Here is a 16,617-nt window from a genome sequence, read left to right on the forward strand (position 1 = left end):
TTTAGTGAATGTGTTCATTTTAAAGTTATGTATTTTAATGGTTAGAATCATAATCCCTTATTCTCGGCTCTTAAAAGGTGGGTTGGTGGTCTTAGGTGATGAAATCAAACCTAGCACAGATGCGGGGCTCTCGTAGCATAGCATAGCCCTTACCAACCTAAGGAGAATTATGGCATATAATGGACCCTTCTGTTCTGCTTCTTTCTCCACCTGGTCAAGTCTCAAAAGAAAACAAAATTCATATGATCACTGAGGTCTAGAAATTAACTTTTATTTTAAATCTGTCAAGAACTCCTGGCAGTTATTAATTTTATTAAAATGATTACATATGGCAAAACAAAGCATAGAGGTAATTCTATTTCTCTACGACATAAATTATGAGTTAGAGTCTCAGCTGCTGGCTCAGCATTGTTCAAGATTCTTTTAAAGGATGACTTCGATTTCCAGAAAATGGTAAAGCAGCAATAGAAAAAATAAATTAAAAGTAATTGCAATTGGAGATATTGCCAAAGATGTGCTAATTATAAAATCTTCTTGATGTGTTTATAGGCCAGACTCCAAGCTTTGGTATTTAAAAAAAAAATCACGTGAATAGCTGTCCTATATTGGCTTGTCATCCATAGTTTATAACACAGAACAAATTTGCTGATTCTTTTTAAAAAGATGGCAGAAATGAATTACAACTAATTCAAATAAAAAATAACCAGCATCCATTCATCTAACTGAAGTATGTCAAAACAAAGACAATTTTATTAAAATATTTAGTACCAGAATAACTTAGAATAGTATAGTATGATAAAGAATGAAGCACTTGTCTTTAGTTTTCATTGACTTGATCTCATTTTGGCAAATTTGATTAATAAAGATTCAGCAGTTGTTTTTTATCATGGATCTGAAATTACTGAAGGATGTAAACCAAAAGAACCCATACTTCATCTGATCATACAGTCATAACTTACATATCTTGCTTTGCACTTACTGTTACTGCAAACAGCAATTTAGAAAACAAAGTAAAAATATATATATACAAAATATTTTTATATCAAATCATCTTCAATACACTAAATAAACCCAATCCCCAAATGCTATGTTACATGAAAAATTGTCCTACAATTTATATCAAGATTGGTACTGTCCTTATATCAACTAGAGCAGCCTTTGGTTTTAAAAGCATTCTGCAAAACAAAGAAAAATGTCACCACAAGGCTGCACTACTGGCTCTCATTCACACTCACAAAAATGCTTTCCAGTTAAAAAAAAAAAATTACAAAATAGATTACATACGCAGAAAAAACATCCCACCATAAAAGAGTCAAATCCTTTTTACTTTTCTGTAGCACATATACTCTGTTATTGTTTGACGGCTCCATTGTTTATTCAAGTTTGGAGTCTCATCAAGTTGATTAGAATATTATAGTTTGATTAAAAAAGATATTCTTCTTTCTCAATATTGATTATTCTCACTCAAAGATAGTCCAATTTAGAAACAAAATGTTCTTTTTTTGATGCATGGTTTGACTTAATTTTTACCTTAGTGTCTTAATTGGCAAAATTCAGAGACCATTCAGTGTTTTGTTTTCCATATGTTTTAAATTTAAAAATCAATTTTATGTGTATATATGCATATTCACAGAGGTACATTTCTTTCATTGTCTTGTTCTCATTGCAATATAAATTGCCCATCAGCAATTGTAATTTGAAATGAATCAAATAAAAGGTTTTTAGCCATTACATATGAAAAACAATTTCCATTAAAAAAACCTGAACTTTAATGCAAACAAGATTATGTTTTAAAACTAAATTATAGATTTAGTTCTACACAGGAAAATTCTGAATTATTTATATAATACATTTTTTTAAAACTTCAGCAAAACTAGAGAAAAAAAATCCAAATTAATTCTAAAGGGCATTGAGATGTTTTCCAGTAATGCTTGGAATAAGTTTTTCTCTTCACAAAGTATTCATTGCGATTCTTCTTAAATGTACATATTATATGATCACCACACCTTTCATTTTGGAGGTTTGTAACGTATCAGATATGCAGGCAAGACACATGCATAAAATTCTCACTGTCACTCTGAAAAGCACACTGAACAAATTAAAATACGGCAGAAGTTTTTTAAAAGAAACATTTCATTTGGGCTGAATAGATTTCCAAGTTTTTAACATGTGAATTGTTGAATACATTTCAAGGGCTTTCGGCAATTATGGTTTCAGTCCTGGAATGGTCAGGTCCATCTGGAATGACAAACACAGACTAATAAGCATTATGGCGTTGTCATTTTGAGGCATAGCTGCTCTGCTGTGCCCACGTTGTAGCTTAATTTTGGGAAGCAAGGCACTTACTGTAATGGCAATGCACAGACATTGTATGCATAGTTTGAGTAACATAAAATAAGTTAATATTTTTGATTAAAGTGAGGGTTTTTTTATAATTTATATGTCTTTTATAGAAGCAACTAAATGATATATTTAAGATATTTAAAAATAACAAAAGGTTTGAAAGGGAGTCATTTTCACTTCTGCTTCGGCTCTTATGGTGAAGATTTATGACAAAACACCAACGTGAAGAATAGCCATTGATCTGAAAAGCAACAGACTCTTAAAACTGCTGAACCAGTGGCACTTTGACTGTCTTTACTTCTGCTATATGTGATGACTTCTGGATGATGCAGCTGGTAGTTCCCTGTGGTTTGTCTTTTCCCTGTGCAAGATTTGTTAAGGCCATAGCTGCATTGATCTCCTTCCAGTATGTGTCATCCTTGCTCGGTCCCTTTCTATTAGCTGCACTGGATTTAAGCAAAACAGAAAGAAAATGATCAAACTCACTGCAGCGTATGCAGAAAATGCCATCACTGAAAAGCACAAATGGCAAATAAAACCCACTGCTCACCTGTCACCTCTATTGGATCCGTTTTCCAGAGCGTCTGTAAAGAAAAGCAAAAATTTAATTACTTTTTTTTTTCTTTCTTTTTTAATCTCAAGAGTGTCATCATGAATTACCGGGAATAAAAGTTCATCAGAAAATACGGTTAAAAATTAGCTTTGTTTTTTTTTGAAAAGATAAAGTAGTTTAAATTAAGGTCCCCAAAATTTTTTCTTGCAAAGAAGCAGGAATAAGGTGAGAACAGGTAACAAAGAAGAAAAAGTAGCTTTCGTAGATACAGAAAACTCTGAGGCAAATTTATTCTGAGAAATTGGGCCTTTTCATGAGGAGCGAATGGTGTAGAGAAAAGAGTGTGAACTGTGTACCTGGGGCCAGGTTTTGGTTTCTCCCCATCCACTCACCTGCCGTGTACCTTTGGGCAGACTACGGTGCCACAACGTCTGGGGTACAATTTCTCTAACTATAAAATAAGGGAGTTCCTAGGAGATCTTCAGGGTGCCTCTGGCTCAATATCCTATGATTTCATGGGAATCAAACCTCCATCTTGAAAAAGGACTGGCTAATACTTCCCTCTGGCTAGTTAGCAAATGAATAACAGATCCAATGCTGACGGCAACGCAGGACTTCCTGGCATATTAGGATAAGCAGGCACCAGTCTTCCAGCTCCAAATGAACTCATCCTGCTGCTGCAGGAAATGAAAGCTATGGAGCGAGCTTTTGCTTATGCACTCTCACCTTTGGTTTAGATTTGCTCCCTCCCTCAGAACGCTAATATCTGTCTACCAATACCACATCAGAATAAGGAAAGATGAAACGGATTCTTGATCTTGATTAAATCTGTCTGGGTAGCTCCTCTGGCTAAAAGAATATGGTATTGGGAACACAAAAATAGAGACATGGAGGGAAAGAGGGGGCTACCAGCATGGCAGGGGAGTGGGGACAAAAGAGTGGGTTTGGGACTCCCCATCAGCCCATGACACTCTCAAACTAGATAGTGGTTAAGTAACCATCGTCACCATCAGCAGCAGCAGTGGTAGCAGCAACTACCATTACCGAACAGCTGTGAAGCACTGAGCTGCCTACAGGAAACGTGAAACACAATGTTTCGCAGTGTTTGCTCAGGCGCTCTGCTAGCTCTGTGGCCTTTGGAAAGCTGTCTTTTCCTGCCGTCAGTCCTCTCCCTTCCTTTTACCACCCCCAACTCGATATTTCTGAAGGCATTTTTTTTTCCCCTCTGTGATGCTCAAGGCTAGTTAGGCTGCACAGCATAATTTCTAGTTCTGGCCTCTGAGAGACTCATGGATCTAGAAGAGACCTGAGAAGAACATCGACGTGATCCTAACGCAGTCCAACCAGGGCCAGATTTCCCAGGGAAGACGTGGTCAAGAGAAAATAATTACATGACGTGTCGATTAGGCAGCTAAACTTTGATGCCCTCTGTGAAGAAGAATCGGGAAATTCTATTAACCTACCCTTACAGAGTAGACCAGGAGATAATAATAGGTCGCTCGCTATAGGCTCTTTGCACGACCCCTCACCCAGAGAACCAGGGAGCTTACAAAACAAAACAAAACAAAAAGCAAGCAAACAAACAAAACAAAACTAGTGAAAAAATGACAAGGTCGTTAGGAAGAATGAATGAGATAATGCGCGCCTGGCCTCGAATGAACAACAGTTCCTTGGGTCTCCTTTCATTTTGGGGATCCTTTGGGGAAATAACTGGATCTGGGCACAGTTGGACAGTCAGCCTCTGGATCTTTTGGCTCCTACCAGGTCGGCCTAATTAACTACACCACTGCTGCTCCTGGAAATTTTGGAATTATAAAATTCTTCATGGAAATGGAGGAAATGAATGACAACTTTCAATTCACAGGACTCTGCTCATCCTAGTTCACAGATCACTGCCTCTGTGCCAGGCACTCTTCTAAGCGCTGTGTATCTTATTTAGTGTTAGCGACTCTGCGTGTGGACAGTGAATGTCTCTGTAATGGCCGTTAAATCGTTCTCTGTTTAGTGCTGTTATCGGCACATCTTTACTCAGTCGTGACAGAGACAAGGTGCTACCAGAACACAGAACAAGTCAAGGCCCCTGTGTAGGAGGAGGAAAGCCAACGACAGTGGATATTTTATGGAGAAAAAATTTTTTAAAAAGAGTTAGGCCTTTGCTCAATTTTGCCCACAAATTGCAACAAGTCCGTTGCCAGAGTGAAGCAATAGGTTATGGAGATATTTATTCGACGGAACGACTTGGCAGAAGCCGAATAAGTTCCATGAAGCTTAAATAACATCAGGGAAATAACAAAACGCAATTTAGAAAAGACCGTGTAACCGATGCGCTGGCTCGCAAACGAGCAGTCTCACTGCATGAGGGGCCACACTCGGACCCCTACCTGAACGGTCCACCTGAGAGTGATGACCACACAGACGACGAGGAGGATGCCTGTGGCTAGCAAATATGTGATGCTTTACAGAGCCCAGACATGAAGGGAGCCCGCCTGGGGGAGGATGGCATGTAACTCACTGGCATGCAGTTCAGGTCCACGGAGAGCTCCTGCTTGGGACAAAGAGTGACCTTGAAGGTCCCACAGCCCCACGGACACTGCTTATGCTCCCTCTGGCTGCCTCCTTGAACTTGTTCCACCGAGAAACAAGTTTACTGCAGCCAACTGTGAGATTATAAAATTCTGCTTACTCTTTGGGGGGTTCTGTGTTTTACAGTTTGGTGCCTATGAAAATACCTTTGAAGTGAAAAAACACAGACTCCATCCCCCATTTGGTATTCCTAATAAGTTTCACAAATTTCAACAATGCACTCGGCAGGATTCAAAAGACTGAATCCTATATTTTGTTTCTAAGGCAAGAGGGGCACGTGCAGTGTCATTAGGTATAGACTCAGTTTTCTTTCCGAGCAGCAGAGGAAAAGTCTTCATAAGAAGGAAAAGAAAAACATTTTGCTTCTCTGTCAATAGTCAATGCTAAAACAGCGTGTAATAAGGCTCAATGTCAAAGATTTCAAACGAATAAGAAAAAGCTGACTACCACAGCTTTTGGGGGTTCTCTGCGTCCAGGCGATTTTGGTTCAAAACGTAAAGTGGTGCTCGAAGCGCACACTTTCCTGTTTCTGTTATTGGAGGGCTGTCCTGCATCACTAGGATATTATGAGTCCAAGAGCCACCTCCTTCAGTGTAGTGTGTTTTAGTTCCCAGAAGAAGTAGCAGAAGGAAGACAGCAAACAGGGGCCCTTCAACTCAGAAACATTTATGCTTTTGAAGGAAAGCAAAGGGCCATAAAGATCTGGTAGTTTGGGGAGATTTTTTTCTATTCATTATGCTGAGATGAAATCTGGGGAAATGCCCCAGTTATTTTAGAGAACTGGTATCATTTGGGGGGAACTCAGAAAATTTACAACCCACTCATTATGTTAAAAAATTGCATTAAATGTGAAGATTTTTTTTTCTTATGCTCTTTTCCTTTGAAGTATAAACTTCCTGGCCCTTATCTCATTCAAGTATTCTGTGCCTTTTCAGCCAAGAGTCAGTATTTAAGGAGTGGTGGGTGTTGACCCATCACCGGTGCTCAGGAGCTTGTGCCACTTCTGTCCACTGCAGACAGGTCGTCTCACCAGCTCCCCTCCAGAAGTGGCATCCAGTAGCTCAAGAAACAATCCGACAGGAGAAGGAAGGATTCTGAACGCTGCTGAAAAGAGGGAAATCATAATTCTGAGCTAGAGCAGACGTTTCACTGCTATTAATTAACATGCACAGACTTACGGTCTGACCGCCCTGCAGTCTGCTCAGCTGTAGCTCTTACTCTGCAAGTAGCTTGGCTCGGCCCCTCCAAAGTCTGAGCTAAAATGCCTTTTTAGATTCTAAGGTTCCAAAAATCAGCTACGCTGTCAATTACCATAAAAGCAACTGGTTGGCAGGAACAACTTATCGAACCAGCCAAAAGAGCGTGTTTTAAGACCAAAAAAGAAAAGGAAGGAAAAAAAGGGGTGCGGAGTTGGGAAAATCTTGAACGCTGCAAAACCCAAACCATGTTGAAACAAAGTGGGGCTATCCTCGGTTTGGACATGTGTTTCCTTATAAAGTTAAGTAGAGAAACAATTATACAGAAAATTCAGTTCTACTGCAACTCAAGATGGGTAAGCTCAAAGCTCTGCGGGCAAAGTGTCCATTCGACTTTGATCAATGCAATTTAAAAACACATTAATTCTGATACATATTCCTGAAATAAGAGTTATAGTCAAAGAGACATGACCAAATCTTTTGCTCTGAGATTCCTTTTTCAAATTTAATCAAGCAGCCCTAAAGTTAGGAACGTTTTTAACTGTTCCCACGAAATATTACTCACGCCACTGAAATGTAAATAAAAATTGAGTATGATTCAGAATATGAATATTTTTAATTAAATAATCTAAAATCATATAATATATATTTCCCTAAGCGAAAATAGAGTCGGAGCTCCAGACGCCTGACAACTGTGTTTCCTCACTCTCATTTTGGGGGCCATGACTGGTGACAGCAGGTGTGGACAGCCAGGGTTTAGTGTGTTTCTGATCTCAGAGGTCCCAAGAGCCTCCAGGACACCAGATCAGTTGCTGGAGTAATTTAAACACTTGGAATAAGTGAGATAAAGAACAAGACTGTGGTGAATAAGGCAGATAGAAAACTTCACTGAAGATCTGAAATACTGACTGCTCCAATTTGCAGGACCTTACACCAAACGGACAGAGCAATCTCCAGGGACCCCTTCTCCTATAACCACAATCTTTCTCTACTTCTGCACACCCCAGGTCCAGCCTGGGCTTGCATGCACCAATCGACTGCATCCACTGTGACTTTATTTTTCTTTCCTTATAAAATTAGCATTTTTTGTTGTTGTTGTTTTATTTTCTCTGGTAAGAAAATACAAGTTCACTGCAGAAAATTTGGGGAAAAGTATAAAAGAGAAAATAAAGGACATTTAAGGCTAACTAATATTAATATTTGGATATGTGGCTTTCCAAGCAAGTTTTAAAAAATTAAGTCACTCTGTATGTTTTATAACTCTCTTTGCTCTCCTAACTTCTGCTTTAGCCTTATCTTTTGTTAATAAATAAGATAATGATCTATCATTGGCCTTCCCTGATGTGGTAGTGGTTTTTTGCCCGTGAAATAGAAACAGCTTGAAAGAATTCAAAATTTAGTTTCATCCAGTGTAAATGTGAATATTGAGAGACTCCAATGTGACAAGAAGGGGTTATCTTTAAAACAACAATTACTAAAATTGATTGAATGCTTATTCTTATGCCAGATACTCTACAAATGACAATAACCCTGTGAACGAGCACCATGGCCCTTATTTACAAATGACAGTGTAGCTTAGAGGATTCAAACACGCAAAGGACTCAGGTAGGCAGTGGGAGCTGAGACTCAGCTCCCTATCAAGGGACTTCCAAGGTCATGTTTTTAACTGCCACATTCCATTATCCAAGTGCTCTCGAACACCACCCTCAAGGACCCTGGCAAGGTCAAATGTGTTGTTTATACAGAAAGCCTGTGGGATGATAACCTATTAAAAAAAACAATTTTCTGTTCTGTTTGCTAGTGTTTAAGACCATAGAGGTACAAAAGACTTTTTTTCTCCTCCTTATGATTTAATCTGTAGTATCAAAATATCCTTCCGAATCACAGAATAGGGAATCTAAATGAGATCTCTTGAGAAATTTCTCACATTTTAATTGCAACGACATTTTAATAGATGTGGTATCTGCATAATCACTCTTCTATTGCCTAGAGTAAATTACTGCTAAATAACTCCTAGACAGCTGTTGCTGCATCACTTTTGGAAAAAAAATTTGTGGTTATTTTCTCTTTAGGGTAGTTAGAGCTTTCGAATGAGTAAAGATAAATCATTCTAAGTGATTTTTTTTTTCCAAAAAAGGGGGAAAAAAAACACCCAATAACTCATAACATTTATCTGTTGTTGACTAAACTGCTTCTTCCAGTTCCACTGACCAAAAAAGTGAGTTCGACTTTAAAATTTCGCATGACAGGAAGAGACTGCAACCGAAGACTGGTGAATATCAAGGTTACTGCTCTTGTTGAAGTTATTGGAGCCCGAGTTTTGTGAGCCTTGAGATGGGGAAACTTTGCAAGCTTTCTGAACAGCAAGAATTATACAATGAAACCCACCTCATCTTCATGAATAGATTTAGTATTTTTTTTCTTTTTTTGCAATATACTAGCTAAATTATTTATCTTGGGGCCTTAAAGAATGAGTGGCTTCCAAGATCATCTTAGAGTTCGAAGAAAAATCTTTTCCAAAAATTAAGCCAGTGTTACCTCCAGCCATGACTTCCACCCTCTGGCCAAATATCCTTTTCCTTCCTGCTACCTCTCATGTGGGCTGGTCCTTCCATGGCTAATGATGCCCAGATGTCTTGGATCTCCAGCATTCCCACCTTCAGCTGCCTTTCTGTCAATGCATTATCCTTTCTATCTCCTGCCAGAAAAATCAGTATTAGCCATTACACCCTTCTGTTTTGGACCAACAGAGAAGAGATTCTCGGTCAGGATGGGGACAAGTCAACATCTCAAAGCTTTCAGGACAGAATATATTTCTACTAACAGCACCACCAACAGAAAACCTTTACTGTTGCAGGAGTACCCATGTCTGCTTGGTTCCTTTTCAGTCAGGGAGCTATATCTTTGATGGCTTTGCTTATTATTCAGAGAGCAAAAGCTTGAGGCTGGTGGCTCCTTATTAATCCCCTTTACCTTTGTTCTGACAAAATGCACAGCTATTTTGACCTCATCAGTCTGGGCTGGAGTACTAGAAGTGTAGGAAATGGAATTTGTAGCTTGAAAGAAACTTTAAAAATAAGCAGAGTACCACCCAATTATAATGTCTCAACTTCGCTTTTAACTAAATATATCAAATATTATTGACGCTAAGTCATTCTGCAACAGGCCCATCTAGCAATGGTGCTGCTCTATGATCTCAAAGGCTCCATCAAACTTTCAGTCTGAAACTTCGCTTTGAACATTAGAATGCGGTCTATGGGGAGGAAATTGTTGGTGAGTGACCAGAAAAGAGGTCTGGAAGTGTTAAATATTCTCACTTCTATTATTAGCTCATCGTCGCGAACTAGGAGTGTGGTCTGGTGTGAGGCACAAGGCAGCATAGTGCAGTGGTTGGAGCCCGGACTCTGGCACCAGACAGCAGAAGTAGAACTCATGTACTATCTGCGTGACAACTGGCCGGCCGCTTGACTTCGTGCTTCAATTTTCTCACCTATAAAATGGGTCTAATAGTTCTAGATACATAGGTTTGTTACGAGGACCACATGATTTCATTTAAAGACAGTGTGAGCACATATATCAAGCACTATGTGAATCTAAAAAGGTTAACCTTCTTTCTTACTTTATTTTTTACATCTAAAATATGGAGTTGAATGCAGTCATCTGAAAAATTAGTATTGTTCAGCGATTTAATATGAAAACCATTATGTAAGGATGAAATATTTTTACCCTAGGCAAAGCCCATCAGCTCAGATTAATGGATTAAGTGTGCAGAATCTATCATCTTCAAAGACAATATGGCTTTCCTGATGCTATTTTGTGCCAAAGTACCACAACATGCCAAGACAAAGAGCACTGGAGCCACATTAAAGAATATCTACTAACTTCAAGTGTCTAATGGTTTTCGTTACTTCGTTTTCCCAATGGGAATATTGGAGATGTTACCCAAGATGTTTCATACATGAAAGGTGGGTTTCCAGCCAAAGTCTCAGAAAATGACTTCCTAAATATGCATGAATAACTTTTGTGTGTGCCTGTGTGTTGCAAAGAGAATTAATTGTTTATAAAAGCACTCCTTCTTACATGAAAGTTGGGCTACTAGTTCTTAAAACTGGATGGACTTAATCTGATTCTTAGCTAAAGCTTAATGAGGGCTATTCCTCCTGAGATCAACTTTATAGCTGCAGTTTTAGTAGAAGGTTGACTTGTTTAATAAATTTATAGATGAACAGCATTGTTACAAAATATTAATATGACTTCCTTCAGCAAAAAAGCTTTTTAAATGAAAAATATGCATTTGTAATAATAATAATAGAAATTGGCTGGAAAGTCTGGCTCCATCCACATATTTTGAAGCTCTTCAGTATCTCTGAAAAACCATCAAAAAGTATTTTTCCTTTGATATATGAACTACCGTGTATCTTTGAATTGGCTCATATTATTGCCATGCTTTTCAAATTCCTCAAATTACCATCTCTAGAAACGACACTTCAGACTAGAGGATCTTGGTGTTAACCCTGTCTGACTGCGTTAACGCCAGAAATGGCACAATAAAAGGAATGATGTTCACAAGCTTCTTGGATCTTTCAAAAAAAAGTAGCAAATGACAGTTTCCCTGCTCACAGTTCATCTGCTGTATTTATTAATAGAAAAACACATATTTTAGACATAAGAAGAACAGTATTACCAGTCCTTTTACATTTCATATACATTTCCATGTTCTTAATATACTTAAGATGTTTTAACTGTGCTTGGCATGTCATGTTCTGTGTTCACACATTTCTACACTTAAAGGTTCTGCCATTTTCTGCTTTTAATTTCAGAAACAGTCATTTAAAGTCTAAACTGGGGTAGGGAGGGGCTTTGAAATGAAAATTGGGAAGAACTTTGTTGATGACATTGAAAGGCAAGAAAAGTTAAAAAGGAACTAAGCATAACGATGAGGTAAACACCTTGTCATGCCTTGGCTGTGGCTGGAGATCCAAGTATACCCTTAGCCAGAAGGTTTCTGATAATCCATTTTGACTAAAAGAATACCAAATAGCCCCTCTCTACTTTAAATTTTATCAAAGGGATCCACTCTAAATTTTGCCCAGCAATTTATATCTCAAACTATTTATTAAATTCCAATGGCTTACACGTTATATTCCGCTATTATCACCTAAATTTAGAATACAAGAAATTTCTAGGAAAAAAGTAGGGGATAAGTTGCCTAAATCTAACAAGTTGACATGGTTGGGGAGAAAACAAAACATTTTATAGATCAAAATCCCCTTTTTGTACGATCATTTGTCCACAGAACAGAACGTGTCCTGGGACCCTAGGAAAATAGTGAGCCGACTCAACAGTTGTGTGGCCTTGGATGAGTTATTTACTCACACTGTAACTCAGTGTCTTCACCTACAAAATGGGGATAATAGCAATGCCTGCTTCCCGGGGTTGCCATGGAGATTAAATGAGGTACAGTCAGTCCTCACATCGTCATTGATTGGTTCTCAGAAACTGCGACTTTAAGCAAAACAACGTATAACAAAACCACTTTTACCACAGGCTAATTGATAGAAACTAGAGTTAAATTTCTATGGCATATTTCTGGTCACGAAAACATCATCAAACTTCTAAACAAAGACTCAGAGTACTTCTAATATTAAACACTGAAATAAATGTAAGCTCTATACGCACTGAGGAAAGATGAATAAAAAGCAAGTAAGAGAATTCCTTCCTACCCCCCACCCCCGCTTGTTCTAGTTCATGGTCACAGGTGGCTGGTTCTCTCCCAGGAGCTCAGGGCACAGGTGGGAGTCACTCTGAACAGGATGGCCTTCCATCGCAGGGCATATTCAGACATACCCACACTCACTCAGACTGGGGCAACTTAGACTCGATCTTTGACCTGACTACCCATCTTTGAGGCGTGGGAGGAAACTGGAGTCCCTAGTTCCAGAAAAGCCACAGAGACATAGGGAGAACGTGCAAACTCCACACTAACAGTGGCCCTGGCTGGGGATCAAGGTTTTTTTTGTTTGTTTTTTCATCAACATTATAACGAAACAATGTTGAATGAAGCAATGTTATTCGAGGACCAGCTGTACTGCGTGTAAAGATCTTGGGAGCTGTGCCTGGCATATGGCGAGTAAGGGCTATGGCATTGAGAGTCCTAACGTGAAGAAGCCACGCTCAGTCATCCTTCACTGTCATGGGGCCACTCCGAGTACCACGGAGGTGCCAAGCCTCACACAGGGTTTCTACTGTCACACTCCAGACTCTCACTCATCTTCTCGGGATGCTGTAGAGAAGATAAAATTCACAGGGAGAGGTCTCAGAAGGGCATGCTCCTGTCTCTTCTCTGAGACTGTGATTATGGAGGTCACAGGTACCCTGAGGTGTTCCAGAACTCTGGAATTCCAGGGTGTCTGCTCGAGGGTAGCCACACGAGGCAGTATTTCCTTGCTATGTTTCAAAAATCATTATAGATTCCCAGTATTCCAAAAGGGTCAGATAACAGTGTTAGGCTGTATTTAACCAACTTCTTGATTCTCCTTTCATATGAGTAGCAGATATAACATTTTTATAGGGAAATAGTTTTCAGAAATGGGTGACACCAGCTTCAGAAATGCTTTTTATTATCTATTTTTTCTTATACGTGAATATAATACAACTAAAAATGCTTTCGGAGGGCAGAGGAGATAAGATACTTCACTTACATTACTTTCCCCAGTTGTTACCATTTTTACTATGCTATGACATGTCATTGAGGGACAGTCATTACAAACACAAAATTGAAAATAAAGAACCCAAGATTTTCCTTGTAATACATTACAGACTACTTCAGAATAATCAAATCACCCTCCTTCTTCTAATTGGAGCAGTGATGGTAATAATATACTGTTATAAGATCTGTTTTCTGTTTTGAAAATAAACACGTTGGCCAAGCTCTATATTGCTGTGATGTTGGGGCCTTTTATTTTTGTAAGTCTTGTATTTTTTTTTATCTTTCCTTTGGGAAAATAGGGTGACATACATTAATCCACACGGGGTCATCAAAAACTAATTATTCAACTTAATATAGAATTTTTTTTCTTTCTTGGGTAGCATAATAAGCTTTTATAAACCAAAGTAAACTTAGTTTCTGCTGCCCTTAGTAAAATATTTTATTCAGATAAAATATTTATTCTCGGAAAGAACAGAGCATTGTTTTATTATACATCGACATAGTGATAAGGTTTTAAAAACAGTTTTTGGTTATTTTTAATCTGTTGCTTTTATAGCAGCCCTGAGAGGTAGCTGGAGCTATACAGTCTCTAAAGAGGAATACGGATAGCAGTACAGAGCCACCATGCAAACAAGCTGGCCACCACCAAGACCAGAATCACTAAAACAGAGTGCACTGGTCATGATGTTGAATCTAGTTGTAAAGGAGATTTGAGAGCGTCCTCTCTAGGCCGCTGATAGCTTTGCTTTTGAATAACAGTGAAATATCATAGCACCTTGGACCGAAGGGCTAAAGAGAACCAAAATGCTAATGATAGTTGTCTCAAAGCCACCTAAAGATCCAGGGACAGGCCGAGAACTGATAATGACTCTTGGCTGGGTGTCTGATGGAGGGTGAGCTGAGCTGGTAATTCCTCAGAGCACTCGGAGTCATCCTGTGCTGGGACCACTGCTGCCAATGGCCATACAAGTTAGACATAGCAAGTCTAAAATAATAAGGCTCCACAAGTACGGCCTTAAGAAATGTAATATTCGGGAGGGGTATTTCTGTGGGCACCACAAGATATTAAAAACATAGTACTTACACATGAACCAAAGAAATTATAAAAGAGAGCAAACACTCTTATGACCTTAGATTTTAAAAAATACTAGGGTTCAATGACTACCAGGAAAGAAGAATGAGTATAATTTATAGAAAAGATCTTGCAAAGCTATTTCATGGAAATTTTAATACAAAAGAATGCATGTTCACATGATTTAAATATATTTAAATGCCTAGCAGCTGCCACACATATTGTCTTATAAATGCCATATGCTGTTGTAAGTAAATAAGATACCTTAAAAATAAGAGAAAATATATTTATTTTAGTCATTAAAAATTACTGATTTAGAGAAAGGGACAATGAACCTAATAATTTTTTTGGACTAAAAGCAACTCTCTGCTATTTCTTATATTTTGTGCCCTTTCTCATACCTTTTTTTGACTTTACAGAGAACTATAATATTTTAACAATCAATAATATAAACCAATTTTAAAAATAAATGAGAGAGAGAGATTGAGAACACTGTGCAGAACAGAAAAAAAGCAAAAATGGCATTTCTAGAACAAACCAGATACATTTATTGACACATTTGGTTTTGGTGATAGAATATACTATACATACTCGAAAGTGACCTAAGAATCAAATCCTCCAATTCTAAATTCTCTCCAGATGCCCAGAAATAGATGGTGAATAAGCAAAGAGAAGATAGTAGTTATTGCCTTGAATCAAAGTGTTATACAAAAGAGCCTGGCTCTCATAGACAAGAATAAACAAACCACATACTTTCATCATGGAGGCACAAAAAGTTGTCTTTTGGGGAGGACTAATAATGGCGAGGAAAATCATACATTCCTTGTAAGATTCCCAAGCTCTTGCAGGCACACGGCCTTCTCCCTGTCCCTAATAGGATGTGGTAGTTCTAGTCACTTTTCCACATTCAGGAGGTGGAAGCCATAGGGGCTGGCATAGGCCAGCTGTGGATTCATGAGCAGAGTAGTTTCTCACAAAAAGCCAAGAGCTAGGAAGGCCCCTGAGCCTAGAAATGTGCCATAGCACCATTGCTCATGACATCCTTTATTATTTGGATGTCTATCCAGGTAGACTCACACTCAGTTCATGCCCAGCACGAGTGAATCACTCTCTGTTATGAATACAGTTTGTGCATGGGTCCAAGGCCAAGGAACCAAAGGCATCTACCTACCATAAGGAGGTGAAATCATTCCTCCCAGGCCACCTGCAATGGGAGCTGAACATAAGACATTACAGAACACACGTGAAAAAGTGAGCAATTGTTTCAGGCTTCAGTGTAACACTGAATTACACAGCCCAAGAAGTGGAGATGGGAAGGTGGAGTTGGTCAGGAAGGCTTTTTAGAAAAAGTATTTCTCTTATTTTCCAAATTCTAAGTAGCTGGATACATTATCCAGCTGGTTTTCAGCTTATTTTAAGAGGTTTATAAAAATTATCCTACAAGATAGATAGTTTATTAGACAACGTAATATATAGACTTAGTTGGACAAGAAGATGCAGAAAGATTACTTTTAAAGTGAAAGGAGCAAAGAATCTGTATTTGTGTTGGCTTACAGGAGCTCACAGAAGAGTGAAGAAATGAAAGATTAGTAATGATCTTTCAGGCCTAAGCTGAAAATACATTTAATTAACTATTCATATGATTAATTATTATAATAAAAATAATTGGCAGAAGTAGGAAAAGCAAAATGTGCACCCAGAAATGAAAAAAAGGATGATTATTTTTGTACTAAAGGAAGGGGGAAGTAATGGGAATTATGGGGGGAAGTGTTGGGAGCATCTACCTAAAGGTTGTTTTAGAAACAGAATCAGAGTGTATGATTAATTGAAGAATTATTCAAATGGAATTCCACAATAACTTTAATAGTCTTTAAGGCACAGAGAAAGAGAATAACCAATTTGTTACTAAAATTCCTATGCTGCTTTTAATGGGATTCAAACCTTTTTTTGGTTTCTCTTGAATTGAGATGAGTGCACCTGTTCACCAATCATCAGCGTAAACTGCAGGTGGATTTACTTAATCACAGTTTGTTTCTCCAGCGCTAAGGGATACTGGAAAGAGTAAATTTGGAACCAGAGAGCTTGGGGTCTGAATCTCGGTTCTGCTACTTATTAGCGTGTGGTTTGGGTCAAGTTACTTAATCTCTCTGGGTCTCATTCC

General features: G+C 38.4%; 1 protein-coding gene across 8 annotated transcripts in view; it reads right to left on the reverse strand.

Moving 5' to 3' along the window:
• Window positions 1-250: 250 nt before the first annotated feature.
• MKX (mohawk homeobox) overlaps window positions 251-16,617 on the reverse strand; it is a 57,998-nt gene continuing 41,631 nt past the window's right edge. For 2 of the 8 annotated variants that reach the window (XR_005647956.1, XM_039839687.1), the window contains 2 exons: window positions 2,894-2,927; window positions 251-2,238 (listed from right to left, as the gene is read on the reverse strand). Coding sequence is in view for 7 of the 8 variants with exons in the window: in XM_039839687.1 (XP_039695621.1) it covers window positions 2,229-2,238; window positions 2,894-2,927 (44 nt within the window). In the remaining variant the exon portion in view is untranslated. Of the gene's footprint in view, window positions 2,790-2,893; window positions 2,928-9,213; window positions 9,374-16,617 lie in introns of all 8 variants that reach the window. The other 6 variants (XM_039839684.1, XM_039839682.1, XM_039839685.1 and 3 more) reach the window with 6 other exon arrangements.

This window comes from Pteropus medius, unplaced genomic scaffold, assembly GCF_902729225.1.
Source record: "Pteropus medius unplaced genomic scaffold, Ma_sr-lr_union100, whole genome shotgun sequence".
Lineage (NCBI taxonomy): Eukaryota > Metazoa > Chordata > Mammalia > Chiroptera > Pteropodidae > Pteropus > Pteropus medius.